The 25,654-nt window shown below is 45.6% G+C and overlaps 1 protein-coding gene across 1 annotated transcript; it reads right to left on the bottom strand.

Moving 5' to 3' along the window:
• Positions 1-214: 214 nt before the first annotated feature.
• LOC146396383 (putative serine protease 47) lies at positions 215-16,824 on the bottom strand. Its single transcript, XM_084995495.1, has 6 exons — positions 16,651-16,824; positions 12,068-12,215; positions 10,186-10,369; positions 8,717-8,994; positions 6,282-6,442; positions 215-532 (listed from the first exon to the last, which is right to left on the bottom strand). Exons 1-6 carry the CDS (start codon positions 16,822-16,824, stop codon positions 215-217), a joined length of 1,263 nt encoding a protein of 420 aa, XP_084851621.1.
• Positions 16,825-25,654: the final 8,830 nt, after the last annotated feature.

The raw sequence follows: 25,654 nt of genomic DNA, 5'->3' as shown, positions 1-25,654 counted from the left end.
TCAGGAGGGGCTGTAGGGCCCCAAGGCAGGAGCAGGAGGAGTCTTTCATTTGTTTATTTGGGATTGCAGGCTTGGTTTGTGGGGTGGCCACTGTTGGACGGAAATGCCAAGATGGGGCCATGGAAAGCTGATGGAGCTGGTGGGGGAGGGGCCGCAGTTTCCAGAGAAGAGACTGGACTCTGAGGCAGAGACAGGAGCACAGGAGCTTGGCGGGTCAGCACCAGGCCTGCCACGGGACCCGGAGCACAAACAGCAGCAGGGTCCAGGTCTCTGAAGGCACAAAGGCTGTGCCAGGCCCAGGCGAGCCAGCAGCCTGCAGAGACTGGGATGGAACCTGGGTGTGAGGAGGAGGGGCCATGGGCTCAGGGAGGGGTGTGCACTTCTGGATCTCGTCAATCCAATGGGAGAAGTAGCTGACATTGGTGAAGATGCTGGGGTAGGTGGGATGTCGGCAGTCCAAGCCCCAGCTGGCCAGCCCCACCAGAACCCATGAACTGAGGAGGTCACAGACGAGGGGCCCCCCGGAATCGCCCTAGGAAAGAGAGGGGAGTTACTGTGAGCAACTGAGTTAGGTCAGAGGAGTCTCTGCCATCTACGGTCCCTCAGGTGGACTTCTGGGAAGGTCCAAACACCAGCATCCCACAGCAGACCAGCCTGTTTAAGCCATGCAGGGAGGCAATGGCATCATGTTTTAGGAAGCTCCTGATTGACCCTCAGGACAATCACAGGTTTCAATCTATGATCATATGGACCCCTGTGCCCAGAGACAGCCTGGATATCCCTGACAAGGCACTGTCCAAGGAAGAGAAGGGACAGCTACACCCACAGTGCCCAAGAGAGTTGGTCTGGGAGTGGAGGCTGGCCAGCTCAAGCCCCTGCAGACCTCAGCTCTTGCAAGACCCTGGGCTGCACCAGCACACCCCTTACCTGGACCCTCTTCATTTTTCATTCCTTTAGTCATTTGGTTTACTTTCAACACCTTGGTTGAGCAATTTCCCATACCCTGAAGATGCCCATACCCTGGCCTGGCAGAGGCAACCTGTATTGCTCAGGGAGTCAGTGGGGGTTAGAAAGAAATCTGCTGGGACTTACTAGAGTTCATGCTCTCAGGGCAGGGCCATCTGGTTGGAAATCTCCTCATGTCATCAGCCAAAGGGAGGGTCTGGTCCTTGTGGCTGGGGGTAGAGGGGCAGGGGCCTTAGTCATGCTTGCTGCTCCTCCACTTACCCATCCAACATGTACAGCAAGCAGCCAGGAAGCCTCTGCCCTGGGCACAGGGTCTCCTCCTTTGTGGTGCTTTTGTAAATAAGCCAACCAGCCTGCCATTGGCAGATGTGACATGTGGAAACAAGCCATGGAAGGCTCAGGACAGGAAGGGAAGGGCACTTCATCAAGTGGAGGTGAAAGGCTACTCTTCTTGCACTAGGAAACACAAGGTAGAGTTTCCAAGCGGGAAACAACTGAACTTTCTGAAGCAGGAGCACTGGGAGGAGTAAGTGCAGACCAGGGAAGGAGGGATATGCCAGGTGGGTGGGAGGAAGAGCAGTGACATGTGGGGAGTGAGGAAAGTATATGGGACGAGGGGTCTCAGGGCCTATGGCAGAGGGTAGGATTTGATCCCCATGGAGAACTGTCTAGGTCATGTCTAGTGCCTGGATCAGTCCAGTGCTGTGTGGAGAATGAACCAGCTGGGAGGCAGCTACAGGAGAGATTACTGATGGAGAGGGGCCAGGTGGTAAGAACAGTCAGATTTGGAACAATAGTTTGAAGCTGCCTATAGGACCTGTCAAATCTGAGCCTTTCTGTCATTAACCATGGGGGGAAGTGCAGAGGGATAGAAGCAGGCTGAGCATGGAGCCCTGGGGTCCCAGCATTTAGAGGTGGGAGGGGAGGGGACCAGGCATAGAGCAGAGCATCTGGTGAGTGCCTGGGCCCAGGAAACAGGAGGGAGACTTGCTTAAGTGCCAAGTGAGAGGAGGACTCAGATCCACAGGCGGTTCTGGTGAGACAAGCTATTGGGGATGGTGGCCTTGAGGTTTTGGATAGCAAGCTGGGGACACTCCTAGGTGGAGTGGGTTAGATTCAGGACTGTTGGGAGGAGTCTTTGGGGGAAGGGAGGTAAAGAAACTGAGCAGTAGATGGTGCGCATTTACACAGGAGCCGTGGAAGGGGCGTCAGAGGACATGGAGCAGGAGAGACTCTGGCCATGGCAGGGATGGAACTTGAGGCTGAGGAGAGAGGGAAGACGCTGGGATAGACGGTGTGTAGGGTTGTCAGGACGAATGACTCTAGTCTGATTGGCTGCTTTTGGGGTTCTCAGTGAAACAAGCAAGATCTCCAGCTGAGAGGGCGGGGTGGGGGAAGTGGCAGGTTGAAGGAGAGCGAAGGGTACATGGTGTGGTGGCCAAAAACAACCCTCAGAGATGCCCATCCTCACCCCTGGAACCTGTGGCTATTAGCTCATGTGGCAAAGGGGACTCTGCAGCAGTGATGGAGTTGAGGATCTTGAGCTAAGAAGGTTTTCCTGGATTCTCTGGGTGGTCCAATGTAATCAAGATCCTCATAAGGAAAGAGAGACGCAGGAGGTCAGAGTCAGAGCAGAAGATGTGACGGAAGCAGAGGCAGAGGTGTTGCACTTTGAGGACGGAAATGCTGTGAGCCAGGGAATGAGGGTGGCCTCTAAAAAGCTGGGAAAACCAAGAAAACATTCTCCCCTAGGAAAGCCTCCTGAAGGAACCCACCTGGCCAACACCTTGATGTTAGACTTTTGACCTCCAGAAATATAAGATAAATTTCCGTGGGTTTAGCCATTCACTTGGAGGGGATTTGTCACAGCAGCTCCAAGTAAGGCACCTTCTTGGGAATGTGCCATCATTACTTCAGCCCTTCCCCTCTGTGGTCCCCACCTGGGGTGGCCTCAGCCCTCTGCACGGTGGACCCCCTCCCAGCTGTGTGAGGCCAGTGGAAGGCCTTTCCCTGTTCACTGCAGCCCTCAGGGATTCACACAGGGGACCCATGCAGTTGCGGAAATGATGACGAATTCTGAGTCAGGCTCCAATAGCCTCCTGACCCCTGGAGAGCTCTCAGAAGGCAGGAGAGAGCCTCCTCTGGGACCATCTGTTCTGCTGCATCCACTTTTCTAGGGCAGATGTCGGTACAGCTCTCATAGCCTCAGGGGGCGCCCCTTGAGAGGTGGTGATACGACTACACCAATAAATTTCCTCCAAGGTTAACTGCGCTACCTGACTTTTCATTATTGTTTCTATATTCTTTAAGGTGGACTCTGGAGGTCTTTAAAAAATTAAGAGATGTTCCCATTGTGGTTCAGCAGGTTAAGAGCCTGACTAGTACAAATGAGGATGCAGGTTCAATCCCTGGCCTTGCCTAGTGGGTTAAGGATCTGGCATTGCCACAAGCTGTGACATAGGTCCTAGAAGTGGTTCAGATCTGGCATTGCTGTGGCTGTGGCAAGGGCTGGAAACTGCAGCTTCCATTCAACCCCTAGCCTGGGAACTTCCATATGCTGCAGGTAGGGCAGGAATAAAAGAAAGGAAGGAAAAGGAAGGAAGAAAGAAAGGAAGGGAAGAAGGGAGAAACCCCAAATCTAAGGTATCACATGAAACGTGAGCTACAGTTTGCACTACTGTAGATACAAAGCAAACCTTGCGTGTGCACTCTTGCATGTGTATGCATGTGCATGCATGTGTGTGTGTGTGTGTGTGTGTGTGTGTGTGTGTGTGTGTGTGTCTGTGTTGGGCAGGGCTGGAGAAGTGAATTCCACCTTCAGCAAGAGGTTGGGTCTAAGCCAGGTACAATCCAGAGAGAGGGAGGCAAACCAGGTCAGGAGACTGGAAGCCAAAACTTGTTAAGTACCTACTGAATGCCAGGCACAGTGCTGCATTTCTATAGGAACCTTCTTCAGTGGAGGCCATGAGCAATTCCATTTCATGGGTGAGGAAACTCAGCTAAGGCCACAATCCCAGTCAATGGAACCAGGTCTGTCTTGCCCCACAGTCTGAGCATTGAGTGCCTTGGCAGGCTCTCTCTCCTCAGACCTGTTTCTGGACCCCCTGTGCAGAGGGAGGGGCCCTTGTGGGGAGAGATGGGAGCCCCAGGTTGGAGGGTGGGGTCCAGAGCAGGTGACATGGCAGAAGATGAATCTAGGTGGAATCTCTCAGTCAGGCGGTGGTAGGTGAAAGGGGAGGCAGGAAGGGGGTCATTTGCTGGGACTCCCGAGTGTCCAGCTCAGGAGAGAAACCAGCGGAAGAGTGGGGTTGAGGGGCACTACGAATATCCAGCAGGTGAGCAGACACAAGGCTCTGGCCTTGAGCTCCACTGGCATAATTCCTGCAGGAGAAGGGAGGCGGACAAGGCTGTAAGGGAGGTCCATGGTGCCAGCTGGATGTGGACTGGGCAGGGTGGGGGCTGAACACTTGTTCCACTTCTGGGTGGAGCTGGCTCTGTGAGGAGGCCAGACCAGGCCAGGCAGCTACAAATCTATACTACTGTTTAAGAACTGGGAACCAAGAAATATGGGTCTGCCTTCTACCAGCAGCTCACTGGCCTGCCATGAAGATAGCTATCCATGTGGCCTTCTCATGGGCTAGGCTAAAGTCACAATCCCAGTCATCTTGTCCCTCCTGTGTGCATCTCCTGGGGTGCCAAGGCATAGTGCCACAAACTGGGTAACTATAAAAACAATGCAAATGTATCCTCTCACGGTTCTGGAAGCTGGAAGTCTGAAAGCAAGTGTCTCTGTGTCTAGCCCTCTTCACATAAGTCATTGGTACAGGGCCCACTTGAAATTTACAATGGTCACATCTCAAGATTCTTAACTAATCACAGCTGCAAAGACTTATTACCAAAGAAGGTCACATTCTGAGATTCCAAATGGATACGAATTTAGGGGACACTATCCAACCCCCTACACCACCCTTTCAACAATCCCATGAAGGAGGCCTCAGACTCCTATACCATGAATAGGACACAGGCTCAGATGGTGAAAAGACCACCCAAGGGCAGAGCAGTGCCTCTAACTCCAGAACCCTCACCCTCTGCCCTCCACTCCACGATGCCATCTGTGTAAGAGCTTGGCACCCAATGCCAGCTCAGGGTGCTGGGCCCTGAGGGGATGTGGTGAAGGCCTGGAGGCCAGGTGAAGCTTGGAGTCAGAACACGCAGGCCCTCCTTATTTTACGGGAGTGCTTTCCCTCTTTGGGCCTGTTTGCCCACTTCTAAAATAGGACACTACAGAGAGTGGATAGACATCTTCACAATTCAACAGTACACTCATGTCTGGAATGTACATAATAGACACATGTACCAAGAGCCCCTAAAGAAAAAGACACAGGGGAAAAAAACAGAAGGTAAATTAGGAAGAAGATATTCAACGGCAATAAACGTACGGAAGTATATTTCATCCATCATCAGGAAAAGGCAAACCACATAAATCATCACCATTAGGAAGGATGGAAAGTGCCAAGTGTTGGTGAGCTTGTAAACTCTCAGCCACTGCTGGAATGTGTGGAACTGGTGCAACCCCTCCGGAGATGTTTGGTAACATCTGCCAAAGCTGAACATGCAGATAGCTTTTAATCTAACAATTCTCCTCAGGGGATTCTGTGAAATCAAATAGAAAACCTCTGGAAGTGAAATGAAATGAAAAACTTGGAGGCTACTAAAATATCCATCGAGAGCAGAACTGCCCATCGAATTCAATTCACACGATAGTGTCTTGCAGGGCAATGAGGCTGAACAAACTATACCTACGTGTGACAGTGTGGATGGACCTCACAAACATAATGTTAAGACGTGAAAATCTGACAACTGGAAATAAGTTCTACTTATGGAAAATTCAGTATCTAATATAAAGTGTTAAGGTGAAGATGAGAGTTTCCATTGAGTGTTGGTGACAAGAAGGGGAGAGGAGTGTTGGCCACCTGGGGTGTAGCACTGTGAAAGTTCATCCAACTACACACGTAGGGAAAGAGTATGAATGCCTTCTTCTGTATGTATATTTCAATAAAGGTTTTAAAATATGCCTCCAGAATAGATGCTGCTGGAGTGTCCTGCCAGTCGTAGATGTCCTCCTGTGCAATGGGCTGAGGAAGGGGCTAGCCTGGGGGACACTACCAAGAGATAGAGCCTGGGAACATAGGTAGAGGGATGAAACAGAAGGTACCAGGGGTCTCCACAAAGAGAGTGGAGGCAACACAGCCTTCCACCATGGAAACTGAGGCCCTGAGAACAGGCCAGGGAAGAAGGGAAATGACCTCACTTACATGGCAGATGGCCTTTCCTGTAGAGAAGTCCCCAACACACAGCATCTCCTCATACACGGAGAAGTTCTTGCTGAGCCTGTGTCCATATACCAGATTACAGAACTGGTTCTCAATGAGGCCCACCTTAGCCTCCTGGAGATGGAAGGGTGTGGGCAGAGGCGCTGTGAGGATAAGAAGGAAGTCAGTGAAGTTTGCTAGAGCTTAGCTACAGGCTCTTCTGCCTTACTGCTCACCACCACCCCTGCATCATAGGGTTTTCTCAGCAAAGCTGAGCTTTCAGCTCTCTATCAGTCTTCTACCTATGCCTAATAAGGCCTCCCCTGTTTCTCAAACTTTTCCAAACCCATCCTATTCCCACCACCCCTCTCATAGCAATAGACCACACCACTCGTAGTCCATAAAGAAAAAAGGCAAATCCTACCAATGCATGCCAATCACTGATGCTTAGCAACCATTCACCAACCCACCTACCCTCTCACAAACCATCCTTTCCACTTCCATTTGTCAGTCATTACCTTTCCTTCCCTCCACTAATTCCTCCGTCCATCATCTACCCATCTTGTCTCATGCCCCATTCATCCACTCACCCTTCCATCTATCTGCTGGCCTATCCATCTTTGGATCTATCTCCCCATTCTCCCTCCATCAATCAATATATCCACTCTCTCCATCCCTCTTCCCACCCACTCAACCATCTTCCCCTCCAGGCACTCATCTTCCCTCCTATCCATCCTCCATCCATCCTCTCATTCAATCACTCATTTATTCATCTGTCTTCAGGTTAGCTATTGTTTAGACACTAGTGATAGAGGGGAACATTTTTAGTTGGGGAGACAGGGTAAGTGAAGTAAATAAGTAGGATTATTTAGCTCTGAGAAGTGTGGTAAGGAAATACAACAGGGAAATGTGACATTATGGATTGCCTGTTTTAGGTTTCACATCAAGGAAAACTCTTCAGAGGAGGAGCTGAGTTGTATATCAAAGAAATGAGTCACCCAGATTAGCAGGGAGAGCCTGTGAGGCTGGGGAAACAGCCAAGGTAAAGGTCCTGAGGTGGGGACAGCCTCAGGATATTCAAGGCAGGAAGGGGCCTGGTGGCTGGGATGGCCTGGGTGAGGGTGCAGTAGGAGCTGAGTAGAGAGGAATGGGGGCCAACATTGCACAGGGCCTGAGAGCCAAGGTGGGACATTTGGACAGTTTTCTAAGGATAAATGAGAAGGCACTGAGGAGAAAGAGCAGGGAACTGGCACAACACCTGCTTCAAAGCAAACACTCAGGCAGTTGTGTGGAGACTAAAGTAGGGCACACAGGGTGGGAGCTAGCAGACCAGTCTGGAGGTCCATGCAAGAACGGGTGGTCTACAGGACCAGGGTGGCAGCATTGCCACCTACCCTGCTGCCAGGCCCTGGGGCATAGGCTGGGATATTAAAACAAGAAAGACAGAGTCCCTGTCCTCAAGGAAGAACAGACTGTGTGTGTGTGTGTGTGTGTGTGTGTGTGTGTGTGTGTGTGTGTGTGTGTGTGCGTGTGTGTGTGTGACAATGCTGGGGACCTGGTTATCTGTCCTGTGGTTGGGGATTGTTACTGATACACTATTGAGAAGGGCCAGCAATGCTGGCACATCCCACCCAGTGAAGACAGGGTCTTATCAAAAACTGACCTCCTATCCTGAGAAACACCTACCAAATTACACCCTTACAAATAATTGCAAATACACATTCTTTTCCCCCTAACTCTGCCACATAAGCTTGTGCCAAACCATAAACACTCTTTTCTTTAATAAACACTCTTACTCATGAGTTTTTGCCTGCATTTCTTCCCTTTCAATCTTAGAAAAACACAAACTTTTTCTGTGTTACTCAGTTCACCTAATAAACCCACAAAGTAGACAGTTGACCTGGGTTGGGAGAAGTGCAAAGTGAGGTTCAAAGAGTGAAACACTCTTAAGTTGTAGTCATTCTAACTTGACCTTGGAGGCTCACAGGTCAGAAGTCATAAAAATGTTTTCTTTCCATTTTTCCTAAGTGCCTCCAATGGGAAATCTTGGTTCCTCAGTGGCCTAGAAGGGGCCAGGCCCCAAGCAGGACCTCTGAGTTGAATCAAGTCATCTTAGATCTATAGTTGATTAAAGCGTTGAAATCAAGAAGCTGACAGGTTCCAAGAACCTGAGTTATTAACATCCAACAGTCAAAGATTCCCAGATTTTCAGAGCTTTGCACTTAGGGAACACTGAATTTTAGAATCACACCTTTCAGAACTAGAACCAGAATGGTCCAGTCCTCTGGAAATGAGGCACAGTGGACCAAGGTCCAGCGGTTGTTTTGCCTGGGGACCCCTACTTCCCTCCTCCCCTCCTCTGTCCTCCTTCCCTTCTTCCTCCTCCTCGCTTCCCCCTTATCTGCCCTCCCACCCCAGCCTCTCCCCTACCCCCTCACTTTCCTCGTTGAGCATCCCCCAGCCAGTTATCCAGCAGGATGCATTATTAAGCAGCTGCAAGCCAGGGGCTGGGAGGCAGGCAGGGATGATGTAGGAAGTGAAGTTCACAGGAAAGAGCAGCTGCAACATGGCTATGTCACTTCCGAAGGGATGAAGCTTCTCAAAGTCTGGGTGCATGACAATCCGGCTCACAGACATCTCCAGGGTGTGCTGAGTGTGTTCAAACAGCTGCGTGCTTCCTAACAGGACCCGGTAGTTCTCTGGAGCATGGGATTTTCTGGAGGAGGAAGAGCATGCTGTCACCATCATCCCTGAGTGTGGGCTAGGTCTCTTCCCCTGCATATTCATCTAACTGCTGACATCCACCTGGACCCCTGCACCCCCCCCCATGGTGCCAGCCTTGGTCTCTGCATTCCTAAAGTTCAGGAGCACTTCTTTCTTGAGACTGATATTCTACTTACAACCTCAGACATATGGTTTCTCCACCATATCCAAGAATCAGAGGAGCATTGAATCCTTGTGCTGGAAAGGTCTTTGGTGGGCTCATCAAATGAAGGCCCTTGGATTGTTTACAGGAGATGTTCTGGATTGATCCCAGCTCTACTTTTACCTTCCCAAGGCTCCTACAACCCACCTTATGGCCCCACAATTTTCCTGACCCCTCCCTCCTTTAACCACCTTCCTGCCAAATAGCTGTTTCTCCGCTCAGTTAGAAGCACTTGCCAAAGATCTGTAAGGTAAAGGAGCAACTGAGTGTAGGAAACAGAAACTTGCATTTGCCCTGAACACAGCTGCTCCCATAGAGTAGGTGCTGATCAGATTCTGATCTCCCAAAGCTCCAGCTCCCAGACCTGGGCTGTGATGTTCCAACTCCCTGGGGATGCCTCCTCATCTGTTCACAAGCTGGGCACTGAGCAGACCCAGGAGCGCCAGGTGTGTCAGACTCCTGAGCAGCCACATCACTCTCCCAGGGTGCCCCATCTCCCACCTGCACAGCCTGGCACCACATCTCCCACATGCACACTAGTGACCATGATTCCTCCTGGGCACACAGTTTTGCAAGAGTAAAAAGTAGAGCCATTCAGCTGCTTGCCAGACATGAGGTCCCATGTCCCTGCCTAGACTCAGAAACCTGGAAATGTGGGGACCTTGAGAAACTGTGATCTGAGATTGGTCCACACTGCATGGCAGCCAGAATGGACACTGCTACTCTTCTGGGGCACATCTGTGTTGGGAGACAGGCCCAGGGGCTGAGGGCAGAGTCTGGGGAGGGTCTGGGAAAGGCAGCCAGGAGGACAGTCCAGGTAGAAGGTACACAGGTCAAAGGCAGGAATGACATGGACCTGTGGGCCACAGACAGCCCCAGAGGAAAGCCCAGAGGAGCTGGGGTGGGACACCCTCACTCCTCATCCCCTCCATCTCCTCCCCTGCCAGTGCCTCTGCTGGCACCCTAGGAAAGAGGACTCACTTGAGAAAGCAGTGGGCAGCAGAAACCAGCCAGCGGGAATTGATGAGGACAGCTCCACAGACATGCAAGCCCTGGTACATCAGGCTGGCCTGCCATGGCCACTGAACAGCCCCCACATCCTGACCACCAGAGATCCGCCACATCACCTTGGGTTTCCCGCATGCTGTGGAGACTCCCCTGCCACCTACAATAGAGACATGGGTGAGACCCCAAATGCCACTACCAGGGAGGCCCCCTCCACTTCACAGATGGGAAAACCAAGGGCAAGTGTCCAGTGGCCTGGCCAAAATGACACGGCTGCCTGGACTCTGCCTTTACCAGCTGCCACTGAGAATTTGACAGCAGAGCACAATGGAGCAGGCTTTCTGAGCATGAAGGCCCAGGGCTGTGGTGAGATGCCAAGGGTGACCAAAGGTGGCAACAGCTCATGGCAGCATATCCGCTGAGCTGGACATCACTGAGGCAGTCTGCCAAGGGCTGGCCATGTGCCAGGCCTTATTTCCCTGAACTAACACACCTCAACAACTCAAGGTCTCCGAAGTTGCCAACATTATGCACTCAAATCATAGCTTCTAAGGGCCGGTGCCCCTCCACTTTGCCCCAGTATCTTAGAGAAGCAGATCTGCAGGCAGGAGTCTGGGGTGATGTGTGACCATGGAACTTAGCAGGACCCCATGAGGCCCTCCCCTAATAGACCCCCACCCATGTCCTCTGCCTGCCTTTTGTCTGTAGAAAACTTTAGTCACAGAGTACATTTACCTGGAGAAGTGGAAAAGTGCAGGATGAAAGGAAAATAGTCAAGCAAAGCAAAATAATATTTTAACGATTAAACAGAGTAAGAATATTTAGCTCCTCCTCAAGGACTATAGATAATATTCTGAGCCATGTCCTTGGAAATGTTTTGCAGATACTGAAACCCCACCAGGTGGAAGAAGTTACCTATATGCTGCACACAAGCACATAGACCCAAACAAGGTGGAACCAGAAGGTGGATGAGGTTGACTCCCAAGTACCTCACCACCCACCAATCCGAAGAAAGTCTACAAGCTGATCAAGCCCTGCTCTTTGAACCTCACTCACCCCTCAAGGTGGGGGCACACAGCCTTGAGGCTGTTACCCCACTGTGGCCCCCTCTGCCTGGCAAAGCAATAAAGCTGTTCTTTTCTACTTCACCCACAACTCTGTCTCTGAGATTCAATTCAGAGCATGTCCACAGAGACTGAGTTTCAGCATCAACCTGGGGAAAGTCACTCCCTGCCTCTGACTCAGGATTCTCCATTTATAAATAAGAGGGGTGGGCGTTCCCTGGTGGTCTAGTGGTTAGGACTTGGTGCTTTCACCACTACGGCCAGGGTTCAATGCCTGGTCCAGGAACTGGGAATCCCACATTAAGCCGCAGCCAGCAGCGGAAAAAATAAATTAATTGATTAAAAAACACTCTATGCAGTGGCCAAAAAATTAAATAAATAAGAGGGAGTGGGCTAATGAAGACAGCCATGGTTCTAGGACCCACACCTGAGGGCAGGGGTGAGGCCAGGCCCCTAGAGCAGGCATCCTGCTCTAGGGCCTGGGCCCCAGGGACTCAGGGCTCCTCATTCAGCAGTCCTGGGCTTTCCTCCACCCAGCCTCAGGCCGGACCCTGCCAGTGCCCACTTGCACAGCCCCACAAGGTCCTGGGGCAGTTTCCATCCCAGAGGCCCCTCAGTAGGGGTCCTGTGTTCCACCTGTGTTAAGGTGGTCTCTGGGCTGCCTGGTTAGATGGACCTGACCGCAAACAAAAGAAGAGGTTCAGTGACCCTGGGCACCAAGCCCTGGTCACAGTCAAGCCCCCTCAGGCCCTGCAGGCCCACCTTCTCAGCCCCACACAGAGGCCCCCACGCACCTGTGGCTGCCCAGGCCAATGGCTGTGCTTCCGGAGTCAGAGGCCCACCCTCCACCACTCGCACGGCTGCAGGAGCTGGGCCGGGGTCGGCCCAGGACCCTCGCAGGTTTAGGGTGGTGGTGGGCGACCATGGCGGCAGCAGCACCAGCTGTAGCCAGAGGAGGGCCGCAGGCTGGCCTCCTACTTGTCGAAGCCTTGCCTCTGAGACCATTGTCAGTGTTGTGGACCTGGGCCTGACCTGGCCTGACTCAGCCCTGGGCCTGGACCCTGCCCCCGCCCTGGCCAAGGCTTTGACCCCGCCCTCACCGCGCCTTGACCCCGCCCCAACCCATCCCTGATCCCACATGACCTTCCTATTAACTTTTTTTTTTGTCTTTTCGCCATTTCTAGGGCCGCTCCCGTGGCATATGGAGGTTCCCAGGCTAGGGGTCCAATTGGAGCTGTAGCCGCTGGCCTACACCAGAGCCACAGCAACGCGGGATCCGAGCCGCGTCTTCGACCTACACCATGGCTCACGCGACACGGGGTCCTTAACCCACTGAGCAAGGCCAAGGATGGAACCTGCAGCCTCATGATTCCCAGTCGGATTCATTAACCACTGAGCCACACCGGGAACTCCCCTATTAACTTTTAAAATAACTCCATTGAAAAATTATTTCTATACCATGAAGTTCCCGTATCACAAGCGACGTTTCAATGATTTCCAGTACATTTTTCTTCATTCATTTGTTTATGTTTGTATTTAAATCAAACTTCTATTTTGGGATAGTTTTAGATGTATGAATAAGTTGCAAAATAATACAAAGACTTTGTGTATCCCCCTACCCAATTTCCCCTCTTGTTAAGATCTTATATTTCTATGGCACTTTTGTCACAACTAGTGAGCCAATATTGATACATTAATATTAACTCAATCCATTAGCTCTCTTTTTTCAGTTTTTTTAAAGTTTAAGGCATAGAGCTTCATGATTTCACTTACATACAATCATAAAATGATCATCACAATAAATTTAGTGAACATCTATCACTCATATAGATACAAAATTAAAGAAATAGAAAAAAAAAACACTCATAAATTGTTGAGTGCCTCTTCAGGCAATCTATGAATTGGTTTTCAGAGTCAGAGCACCAAGGTTTGACTTGATATTTCCTTTCACTTCTTTATCCATCAACCCAATTTTTTGTCCCTCAACCCACTCTGCTTCCTATCTGGCTCTTAACTTACTTCAACAGAGGCTAGACTTTCTGAACAAAATTCACAATTTATCATCTGATAAACACTTCTGTAGTAATGATGCCATGGAACAAAGTATTTGAAATTAGGATCATCTCAGCAGATCCAATATGTTCATAGCTGTAGGTATATAATTCCTAATGAAGAAGTCCTTGTGCTCCAACCAATATCCAGCAGGACCAGCCTAATATTCCTTTGTTCTGGAGAGCCCCAGTGTATCAGAAACGTGGTTGTGCAGCCCACAAGTCCAAGACCAGAAATTATTATTGTTAAATATTTAACTTTTTCCCTGTAAATAATTTAATATTTTAAACTAATAATACCTTCTCATGGATCACAATCCAATTGTGCAAAATGGAATATGCAGTGTTGAGTCATGCGTCCTCCCACCTCTTTCCCCTGTCCACCCAGTCCTCTTTCCCACAGGGGACTAGTGTTTATTTAAATCTTTCCATAGATGTGTTATGTAAAGAATTTAGAATGCAATATATTTGCATTTTTTAAAATGAAGGGTTTTCTCTGATTAAAACTTAATATATTTTCAATACATTTGCAGATGTTTACAATGACTCTCTTCTTACATTAACGAGATTCCTTTCTAGATGGGAGTAGACTTCCAGAACAAGAATTTCTACACCCCTTAAAATCAAAAGTTTTGGAAAGAATAAGATGGTCAGGTGTATTTAATTAAAATAGTAAGTACCCAAATGAATTAGAACTTCAGGTAAACAATATGTTGTGTCTTAGTATAATCATTTCCCATTCAATATTTTGGACATAGTTTTACTGAACATTTTTTCATTTTTATCTGAAATTTATTATTAAACTTAGATCTCGTATTTTATCTGGCAACTCTTCGAAAAAATATATAGCACAGTAAACTAAATTTTTAATTACTCATTGGAAGAATCCTTAACTGGATTAAAGATTCTTGAATGTGCCACTTGGCTCCAATAGAAGACACCCTAGTTGCACACACACACACACACACACACACACACACACACACACACACCTTCAGCCTCTTTTGATGATATGGGATTTGGAAGAGCTATCATTCAGCACTGGGTTTATGTGTCAAAATGAAAGAGTATTTGTGTTTCATAGAAGAAGATTGCTAGGAAATTGGTCAAGGGATATGAGAGGTGAAGACTTCAGAGGATTGCAAGCAAATCTCTTGAATTTCAAGCTTTACTGTCTGCTAAATGTTTCTTGCTCCTTGCAAAAAAAAAAAAAAAAAAAAAAGGTGCATGCAAAATGGTGGCTATTGAAGAAAGGCATTGAATTTTGAAGCCAGGCCCAGGTTCTTTCCTCTTCTTTCTAACAGTTGTGTAGGAAAGGCATTTCTAAACTCCTGACCAATTTACTTGTGATTTCTAAGTTTTTTTTTTTCTAACTCTAAATTTGAAAATGGTATATGTTTGGTACTTTCAGAGAGTGTTTTCTTGCCCACTTGAAGGGAGTGACTTACACAGTGTTCATCCATTTTAATATTTCCAAGGCATTTAGTGGTCTGCAGTACAGAACTGTCTTCTTACAGGTTCTCTCTCTCTCTCTCTCTCTCTCTCCCTCCCTCTCTCTTCTTTTAGGGCTGCAACCTAAGCATATGGAAGTTCCCAGGCTAAGGGTTGAATCATTGGAGCTGCAGATGCTGGCCCATGCCACAGGCACAGCAAAACAATGCTGGATCTAAGCCACATCTGCGATCTACACCATAGCTTGGGGCAACACTGGATCCTTAACCCACTGAGAGAGGCCAGGGATTGAACCCAAGTCTTCGTGGATACTAGTCAGGTTCGTAACTTCTGAGCCACAATGAGAACTGCAACACTTCTCTCTTTCATTCTCTTTGGTAACTATTCTGTGTACTCTACCTTGACCTTAGCTGAGAAGATGAGGTGAGAGCAATTCAAGGCAAATCATGGTGAACTTTAAAAAAAAAAAAAAACTAAGTGTTGAAAAAATACACAGTTTGGAGACATTTCTCATGACTTGAGCATTTATCATAGAAAACTTTAAATTATTAACCAATAGCTTCATATTAGGGGAATAGTGTGGCAAGATAATGTACCCTGGCACTCCAGAAAGGCAGGTTTCCTTGTTGCTTCCTCCTCTTGTCTAGTCAGTCAGTAGTTAATAAAAGATTCTCACTCATGGCTCTGACACAGAATTTCAATGAGTCTTCTCTGGACTACTGACATAAAAACCTGCAAAAACTTGTGAAAAATTATCCAGTTCCAATTCTACAATCACTTTTGTGCTATATCAAAATCCTAGACCACAAATATAATCAAATTAGTCCAGATGTAACTTGGGGAGACAGACAACAGAAGGGCATAGATAAAACTCCTTTGGACAATGATGTCTGACTATTCCTGCAAGAAACTGGGGGTGTGGTATTGACTGTTGAGAAAAAAAAAATCTGTATATGGATCACAGACCTCCGAAAACACATGATATTCTACACAAGCATGGAATATTAGCGGTATGGTGAGATACAATGTTTGTGTCTTGTAGAATGTTCAGTCTCTGAGCTTAGAGCCTTTGGTGGTGTTAGATGTGAGGGATCTTCAGAGGTATTCTATGCAGTAGAAATGAATGACCAGTGAAAGAATCTGATGATTGAAATTTCTTTGGCAAGTATAACAAACTCAAGTCAGTACGTTGATTCCACTACTATTTTTTTCCAACTGAAATTGTGTAATATATTCCTGAAAAGTAGGAGGGGAGAATAAAATTTGGGAATGCTATGTCAACTGGAATTGACCCAAACTGTCAAAACTTGCTCAAAGTTACAACAAAAACACTGCAAAGGCAACATCTATGAATCCACATCTATTGAAGAATCCCCACGTATTTAAAAAAAACTCACTAAGTAAAAACATTATAGCAGAATCAATTCATTTGGAAAAACTCTAGGAATGGAGGAGCCAAGAGACAGTAGCTCTTAGAGTGTTTCTCAGGTCTAAAATTCTTCACTAGAATTGTTCTTTAATGGAACTATCAGGCTTGCTAGGAAAAAGAATCTACTATTTCTGGGGAGAAAAAAACTAAGGAAACCCAAGAAACTGCAGCCCAAAGGGTGTGAAAGCACTTGCCCCAGTTTGAAGATACTGTGCTTAGGCTGGTGCTCTCCAAAACTCTTTCACAAGGGTCATATCTAAATGAATGGATTTCACGTTTGCAATTTTAAAATCCCAGGGGCTCATCTCACAACCCCTAGTTTTAAGAAGAGAGGACCACAAAAGTGCTGAGAAGACCTTGCCATAAAATCTTCCCAGGGGATCCCAATCCTCCGTTGCTTTCCTCTTTCATAGCAACCTCCAAGGACAGCTCCGCAAGGCCCCACCCCTGCACGAATGCGCACACCCACTAGGGGCGGGGCTCCCCGCATGCGCACCACTGTCCTCCAGCTGCTCAGAGCATCTGTTGAGGCCTGACCACTTGGGAAGCCAGTAACACACGTGCCAGCGTGGAGGGTGGGGTTCCAACGGTCATCCCGGCTGGGGGTGGGGCCAATCATGGCAGCTTTTAGAATCAATTACTTGAAAGCAGAAGTAAGGAAAACGGACTTTTCACCTCTTGGGTGTCCTGCTGTGCACTCTTAGTCACTCTGTGGGTTATTTGTGGCCTTGTCCAAGTGAGTTCACCACCGCCCTGTGCCCCTCCCCCACCGCCACCAACTGGAGCTCGGTGTCCTTGCAGTGTTTACACCAGGGTTGTTGGCACCACTGTGGAGCAGGTTGCATGAAGGCTTCAGTGATTTCCGGGCCTACCATGAGGCAGGTGAATAAAATGTGTGAACGATTAAATGGGTGCCAGTCTAGTGTTTGCATTCTAAAGCGTATGAAAGCGAGAAGGAAGGTTTTCCAGTTCGAGAATGCTCATCCAGTTCACAAAAAATAGCTCAGGACACTGGAAATTGAGTGGAAAATGAATAAAGATCTATTGTACATCCTCATAGTTTCACCAGTGTCTTCCATTTTAACATAAAAATGTCAATCAACACATGTTCAAACTGCATATTATTGTCAGTGATGGGGGCAACTTTGCTGAATCTAACAATAAGCATTGATTTGTAGTCTAATACTCTCAAGAAATGACAGAATTGGAGTTTCCTCCTGGCTCAGCTTGTTAAGGGTCCATGGTTGTCACTACTGTAGCTTTGGTTACAGTTGTGACAGGTTGTTCATTCTCTGGCCATAGACATGCTTTGGACTGGCCATGCCACCAAAAAACAAAAACAAAAACAGATATTCTAGCATAGATTGGCAAGTGATGCAAGAGTTCAATAACAATCAAGAAATGCATTAGGTAAGAATCAACTGGGTAGGAGACAGAAATAAGATGGCTGAATAGAAGGACTGGAGATCAATTTCTCTCCTAAAAACAACAAAATTTACAACCAAATGCTGAGCAATTTTCAACCAAATGGACCAGAAACTTTCAAAAAGATATCCTATTCCAGAAGACAAAGAGGAGGACACATCAAGAGGTGGTGGGTTGATTACAGGATATATGCAACCCCATACCTCCCGGTGGGAAGATCCACAGACAGGAAAGTAACTGGTTCACAGAGACTCACCTACAAGAGTGAGAGTTCTGAGCCCCACATCAAACTCCCATGCCTGGGGATCTGGCACTGGGAGAAAGAGCCCCTGGAGCATCTGGCATTGAAGGCCAGGGGGCTTGTGCACAGGAGCTCCATGGGACTGGGGGAAATGGAGACCCCATTCTTAAAAGGCACACCCAGACTTTCTCATGCACTGGGTCCCAGGGCAAAGCAAAGTCTCTATAGTAATGTGGGTCAAACATGACTGCAGTTCTTGGAGGACCTCCTGGGAAAACAGGGTTGAATGTGGTTCATTGTGGGGGAAGGACATTAGAAGCAAAGCTCTCAGGAATGTTCATCAGCAGCTGCCTTTCTCTGCAAGTGGCCATTTTGAGAAAATCTGGCCCCACACATCAGTGCTGAGAAGCCCCAGGCCAAACAACATAGTTTTGGAAGTCCTAGCCACAGCAATCAGAGAAAAAAATAAAAATAAAAGGAATCCAAATTGGAAAGGAAGAAGTAAAACTATCGCTATTTGCAGATGACATGATACTATACCTAGAGACTCCTAAAGACTCTACCAGAAAACTGTTGGAGCTCATCCATGAATTTGGCAAAGTCGCAGCATACAAAATTAATACACAGAAATCAACGGCATTTCTATACACTAACAATGAAAGAGCAGAAAGAGAAATTAGGGAAACATTCCCATTTACCATCACAGCCAAAAGAATAAAATACCTAGGAGTAAACCTACCTAAAGAGACAAAAGTCCTGTCCTCTGAAAACTATAAGACACTGATGAAAGAAATCAAAGATGACACAAATAGATGGAAAGACGTACTATGTTCTTGGACTGGAAGAGTCAATATTATCAAAATGAGGGCATTCCCGACATAGCTCAGTGGTTAATGAATCCAACTAGGAACTATGAGGTTGCAGGTTTGCTCCCTGGCCTTGCTCAGTGGGTTAAAGATCCGGCATTGCTGTAAGCTGTGGCATAGGTCCCAGATGCTTGGATTCCATGTAGCTGTGGCTCTAGCATAGGCCAGCAGCTATAGCTCTGATTAGACCCCTAGTGTGGAAACCTCCATATGCTGTGGGTGCATCCCTAGAAAATATTTTTTAAAAATTATCAAAATGAGGAGTTCCTGTCATGGCGCAGTGGTTAACAAATCCGACTAGGAACCATGAGGTTGCGGGTTCAGTCCCTGCCCTTGCTCAGTGGGTTAAAGATCCGGCGTTGCCGTTAGCTGTGGTGTAGGTTGCAGACGCGGCTCGGATCCTGCGTTGCTGTGGCTCTGGCATAGGCCGGTGGCTACAGCTCCGATTCAACCCCTAGCCTGGGAACCTCCATATGCCGCGGGAGCGGCCCAAGAAATAGCAACAACAACAAAAGACAAAAAAAAAAAATTATCAAAATGACTATACTACCCAAAGCAATCTACAGATTCAATGCAATCCCTATCAAATTACCAAGGACATTCTTCACAGAACTCAAACAAAATATTTTAAAGTTTGTTTGGAAGCACAAAAGACCCAGAATAGCCAAAGATATCCTGAAAAAGAAAAATGGAGCTGGAGGAATCAGGCTCCCGGACTTCAGTCTCTACTACAAAGCAACAATCATCAAAACCATATGGTACTGGCACAAAGACAGAAATAGATCAGTGGATCAAGGATACAAAGCCCAGAATTCAACCCATGCACCTACAGCCAACTAATCAATGACAAAGGAGGCAAGAATACCCACTGGAGAAAAGACAGCCTGTTCAATAAGTGGTGCTGGGAAAACTGGACAGCCACATGGAAAAGAATGAAATTAGAACACTCCCTAACACCATACACAGAAATAAACTCCCAATGGATTCAAGACCTAGAGAGAAGACCAGACACCATAAAACTAGGCCAAAGACTCTCTGACATAAACAAGAGCAACATCTTCTCAGATCCACCTCTTAGAGCAATGACAGTAAAAACAAAAAGAAAGAAATGGGACTAAATGAAATTTAGAAGTTTCTGCATCAGCGAAGGAAACCCTAAACAAAATTTAAAGGCAACCCACACAATGGGAGAAAATCTTGGGAAATGACTCGACTGACAAGGGCTTCATCTCCAAAATGTATAAACACCTTCTGCAGCTCCATACCAAAAAAAAAAAAACAAAAAAACAAAAAGAAACAAACAACCCCATCAGAAAATGGGCAGAAGATCTAAACAGACAGTTCTCCAAAGAAGACATACAGATGGCAATGGTATTTTGTTCCTTTTAATGGCTGAGTAATATTCCATTGTGTATTTGTACCACTTCTTCTGGATCCACTCCTCTATCGATGGACATTTAGGTTGTTTCCATGTCTTGGCTATTGAAAAGAGTGCTGCGATGAACATTGGTGTACATGTGTCTTTGCGAGTCATGGTTTTCTCTGGATAGATGCCCAGGAGTGGGATTGCTGGACCAAACGGTAGTTCTATTTTTAATTTTCTGAGGAATCTCCAACCTGTTTTCCACAGTGGTTGCACCAATTTACACTCCCACCAACAGTGTACTAGGGTTCCTTTTTCTCCACACCCTCTCCAGCACTTATTGTTTGTAGACTTTTTGATGATGGCCATTCTGGCTGGTGTAAGGTGATACCTCATAGAGGTTTTGATTTGCATTTCTCTAGTGATGAGTGATGTTGAACATCTTTTCATCACTGTGCCACAATGGGAACTCTGGGAATTGTGTATTAGTGCATGTGTTTCTTATGGTGGTTTTTCAGGAATTTTGTGGTTTGGGGTGTGTGAGGGTAGGTCTATGACTATTTTATGGGACTGGTGATATGCTGTATATGTGCAGATGAATGGATTGTGTGGGTTGTGTGGTGTGAGGTTATTATGAATTTGTATTTTGGAAGATGACTGGAGTTATTTCATTGTAATTATTTAGGAATGTGGTAATATGTATATATGTATATATATACATGAGTCATGGTGTTGAAATATACATAATGGGAAATATTGTTACTATATTGTATTATCTTTGTATGGTGACAGATGGTAGCTAGTTTATCATGGCAATAATTTCTAATGTATAGAAATATTGAATCACGACATTATGCACCTGGAACTAACAGAGTGTTGTAGGACAATTGTACTCCAATTAAAAATTTTTAATTAAAGAAATAAGTAACAAATGTTGGTGATGATGTGGAGAAAGGGAACACGTGTGCACTGTTGGTAGGAATGTAAATTCATAAGACCACTATAGAAAACAGTATATAGGTTCCTCAAAGAACTAAAAATAGAACTACCATATGATCCAGCAATCCCACTTCAGGATATTTACCTGAAATAAATGAAATCATTGCTTCAAAGAGACATCTGCACCCCCATGTTCATTGCAGCATTATTCACAATTGCCAGAACATAGAAACAAGTGTCCATCAACAATGGGTGAAGAAAATGTGATACATACACATACATATATATGTCTAATCTTAAAGGCATTATGCTAAGTGCGAAATGTAAATACCAGGTAATGTCACTTATATGTGGAGTCTAAAAACAAGACAAAACAACACATACACACACAAACTGAGTTCATAGATACAGAGAACATATTGGTGGTTGGCAGAGGCAAGGGGCTGGGGTGGAGAAATTTGTAAAATGTATCAAACAGTATAAACTTCAAGTTATTAAATAAGTTATGAGTATGGAATAAGCCTAGTGACTACAGTTACTAATACTGTATTGCATATTTGAAAATTGATAAGAGAGTAGATCTTGCCCTTAGTAGAGTTCCTGTCATGGTGCTGTGGAAACGAATCCAACCAGGATCCATGAGGTTGCAGGTTTGATCCCTAGCCTCACTCAGTGGGTTAAGGATCCAGCATTGCCATGAGCTCACAGATGTGGTTCAGATCTGGCTTTCCTGTGGCTGTGGTATAAGCCAGCAGCTGCAGCTCCAATTAGACCCCTAGCCTGGGAACCTCCATATGCTGGGGGTGTTGCCCTAAAAAGAAAAAAAAAAGTCCTTAAAAATATTGTAGCTATGTATGGGGATGGATATTAACTAGACTTATTGTGGTTATCATTTCACAATATATACAAATATAGAATCATATTTTAATCTGAAAATAATATAAGGTTATAGGTCAATTATACCTCAATTTAAAAAGGAAAGTTAGGAGTTCCCATTGTGAATCAGTGGTAACAAACCTGACTAGTATCCATGAGTATGTGGGTTGGATCCCTGACCTTGCTGAGTGGATTAAAGGATCTGGCATTGCTGTGAGCTGTGGTATATGTCGATGCAGCTCAGATCCCATGTTGCTGTGGCTGTGATATAGATTGGCAGCTGCAGCTCTGAGTCAACCCCTAGCCTGGGAACCTCCATATGCCATGGGTGCAGCCCTAAAAAATAAACAAACAAACAAACAAATAAATAAATAAAAAGAAAGATAATAAAATTCTCCTGGTAGGGGGGAAAATGTGCTTTCCTACTATTAGGAATGAATATTCCACATCGTTCAGCTATTCTGCTCCTGACTAAAGAGGTCTGGAAAAAATTATATGTGTGTTTGCTCATTATGAAGTTAAAAGGAAAAAAAAAATTATAGGCGTTCCCATTGTGGCACAGTGGAATTGAACCCGACTAATATTCATGAGGATGCAGCATACAGTTAGATCTGCTTAGATATGTATGTATTGCTGTGGCTAAGGCTATATACACATTTGGTTTGGTGGGCAGCTGTATATTCCCTCTTGGGACATGCTGGAGGCCACCAGTAAATTTCCTCCCAGGTTAACTTTGCTACCTGAATTTTCATTGTTGTTTCTATATTCTTTAAGGTGGGCTATGGAGGTCTTTACAACATTGAGATACAGCTTACATATAATAGTGTATTCATTTTGATATATGCATATATTGCAAAATGATAACCACGGTAAGTTTAGTTAACATCCATCAGCACACATAGCTATATTTTTTTTCTCTTTTCTTTTTTAGAGCTGCACCTGTGGCATATGGAAGTTCCCAGGCTAGGAGTTGAATCAGAGCTATAGTTGACAGCCTACGCCACAGCCACAGCAATACCAGACCTGAGCTGCATCTGCAACCTATGCCACAGATTGTGGCAGTGCCAGATCCTCAACCCACTGAGCAAAGCCAGAGATTGAACCCGCATCCTCACGGACACTATGTCAGGTTCCTAACCCACTGAGCCATGACGGAAACTCCCAATTTTTTTCTTATGATGAGAACTTCTAAGACCTACCCTTTTTACCACTTTCAAATATACAATAGAATATTGTTGTCAACATGATGTAAATTACATTCCTAGGACTTATGCATTTTTATAACTTTCCAGTTTGTACTTTTTGACCGTGTTCACGCACTTCCTCCACCGTCCACCTCAGGCAACCACCAATCTGTCTTCTGTCATCTATGAGGTTTTTTTTTGGGGGGGTTGCTTTGGGTTTTTTTCCTGTTTGTTTTTCACTCCACATATAAGTGAGATTATATAGTATTTGTCTTTATCTGATTTGCCTCACTTACCATAATGCCCTTGAGGTCCATCTATGTTGTTGCAAATGGCAGAATTTCCTTTTTTTTTGGCCAAATAATATATCATTACACACACACACACACACACACACACACATATATAATATTCTACATATAGAGATATATACTCATACATGATATATATATATATAATGTTATATATATATAATGTCATATATATATATATATATATATATATATTAACCAAATATATATCTCCTAGGTTGTAGGTCACAGACATGTTTGGAATCTGGCATTGCTGTGGCTATGGTGTAGGCCAGTGACTACAGCTCTGATTTGACACCTAGCCTGGTAACCTCTAAATGCCTCTGGAGCAGTCCCCAAAACACAAACACACACTTAATGTGTGTACATGTGTGTGTGTGTGTGTAACTTTGGTTGTTTTCATGTCTTGGCTACTGTGAATAATGCTGCAGTGAACACAGGGGTGCAGCTATCTCTTTGAGATAGTGGTTTCATTTCCTTCAGATAAACACCCTGAAATGGGATTGCTGGATCATATGGTAGCTTTTTTTTTGGTTATTGTAACTGAAAGGATTTTATAATATTTATAGTTGTACAATGATCATCACAACCCAATTTTACAGCATTTCCATCCCAAACCCCAGCCCATCCCTCCCCTCCCCCAACCTGTCTCCTTTAGAAGCCATAAGTTTTTCAAAGTCGGTGAGTCAGTATCTGTTCTGCTAAGAAGTTCACTGTATGCTTTTTATAGATTCCACATAGAAGTAATAGCATATGATATTGGTATCCCACTGTCTGACTAACTTCAGTTAGCATGATAATTTCTAGGTCCATCCATGTTGCTGAAAATGCCATTATTGCATTCCTTTTTATGGCTGAGTAATAGTCAATCGTATGTATGTACCACATCTTTATCCACTCCTCTGTCGATGGACATTTCGGTTACTTCCATGTCTTAGCTTTTGTATATAGTGTGCTGCAATGAATATTGGAGTATATATATCTTTATTGTGTATGTTTTTTAGGACCCAGCTCATGGCAACACTGGATCCTTAAGCCACTGAGCAAGGCCAGGGATTGAACCTGCATCCTCATGGATGCTAGTCAGATTCATTTCTGCTGAGCTGTGAAGGGAACTCCACATGTATCTTTCTGAGTCATGGTTTTCTCTGGATAGATGCCCAGGAGTGGGATTGCTGGATCAAATGGTAATTCTATTTTTAGTTTTTTGAGGAATCTCCATAATGTTTTCCAGAGTGGTTGCACCAATTTACATTCCCACCAACAATCTAATAGGGTTCCTTCTCTCCACACCCTCTCCAGCATGTATTGTTTGTAGACTTTTTGATGATGGCCACTCTGGCTGGGGTGAGGTGGTACCTCTTAGTAGTTTTGATTTGCATTTCTCAAAGAATTAGTGATGTTGAACATCTTTTCATGTGTGTTATTGGACATCTGTATGTCTTCTTTGGAGAATTGTCTGTTTAGACCTTCTGCCCATTTTTTGGTGTGCTTGTTCATATGGTAGTGCTATTTTTAATTGTTCAAGGAACTCTACTTTTTTTCCCATGGGGTCTGTACCAATTTACATTCCAATCAGCAGTGTACAAGTTTTCCTTTTACTCCACATCCTCACCAACATTTTTTATTTCTTGTCTTCTTGATAACAGTCATTCTAACAGGTGTGAGGTGCTATCTCTTTGTGGTTTTTATTTGCATTTCCCTGATGATTAATCATGTTGAGCACTTTTTCCTCTGTTGACCAGTTGTATGAATTCTTTGGAAAACTGTCTATTCAGGTCCTCTGCCCATTTTAAAATCAGAGGGTTTTTTGTTTCTTTGGTTTTTTTTGTTTGTTTGTTTGTTTTTCTTTATTGGCTTTTTAGGGCCACACCCATGGCATATGGAGGTTCCCAGCCTAAGAGTTGAATCAGTGCTGTAAATTGCCGGCCTACACCACAGCCACAGCTACGCCAGATTTGAGCCTCCTCTGTGACCTACACCACAGGTCATGGCAATGCCAGAACCTTAACCCAATGATCCAGGCCAGGGATTGAACCCACATCCTCATGGGTACTAGTCAGGTTCTTTAACCACTGAGCACAATGGGAACTCCTAGTTTTTTTTTTCTTGTTTCACGTTACTTCATAATGTTGCATGAATTCTTTATGTATTTGGAATATTAATCCCTTTTCTGATGTGGTTTGCAAATATTCTCCCATTCATTAGGTTGCCTTTTCATTTTGTTGATGGTTTCCTTCACTG

The sequence above is a fragment of the Sus scrofa genome, chromosome 14, assembly GCF_054392235.1.
Source record: "Sus scrofa isolate SSC_HxYL_T2T_F1_AM1 chromosome 14, Sscrofa_HxYL_maternal_Yorkshire_Landrace_v2.0, whole genome shotgun sequence".
In the NCBI taxonomy this organism is placed as follows: Eukaryota; Metazoa; Chordata; class Mammalia; order Artiodactyla; family Suidae; genus Sus; species Sus scrofa.
Note: the sequence above shows the minus strand (reverse complement) of the source record. Positions and strands in the feature narration are given on the sequence as shown.

Coding starts and splice junctions, on each gene's coding strand:
- LOC146396383 (XM_084995495.1), bottom strand. CDS start 16,824: ATGATTGGCCCCACCCCCAGCCGGGATGACCGTTGGAACCCCACCCTC. Junction 8,995..10,185: donor GCTGCCCACTGCTTTCTCAA/GTGAGTCCTCTT, acceptor TTCCTCCTCCAG/AAAATCCCATGCTCCAGAGA. Junction 533..6,281: donor CAGGAAAGGCCATCTGCCAT/GTAAGTGAGGTC, acceptor TCTCTTTCCTAG/GGCGATTCCGGGGGGCCCCT.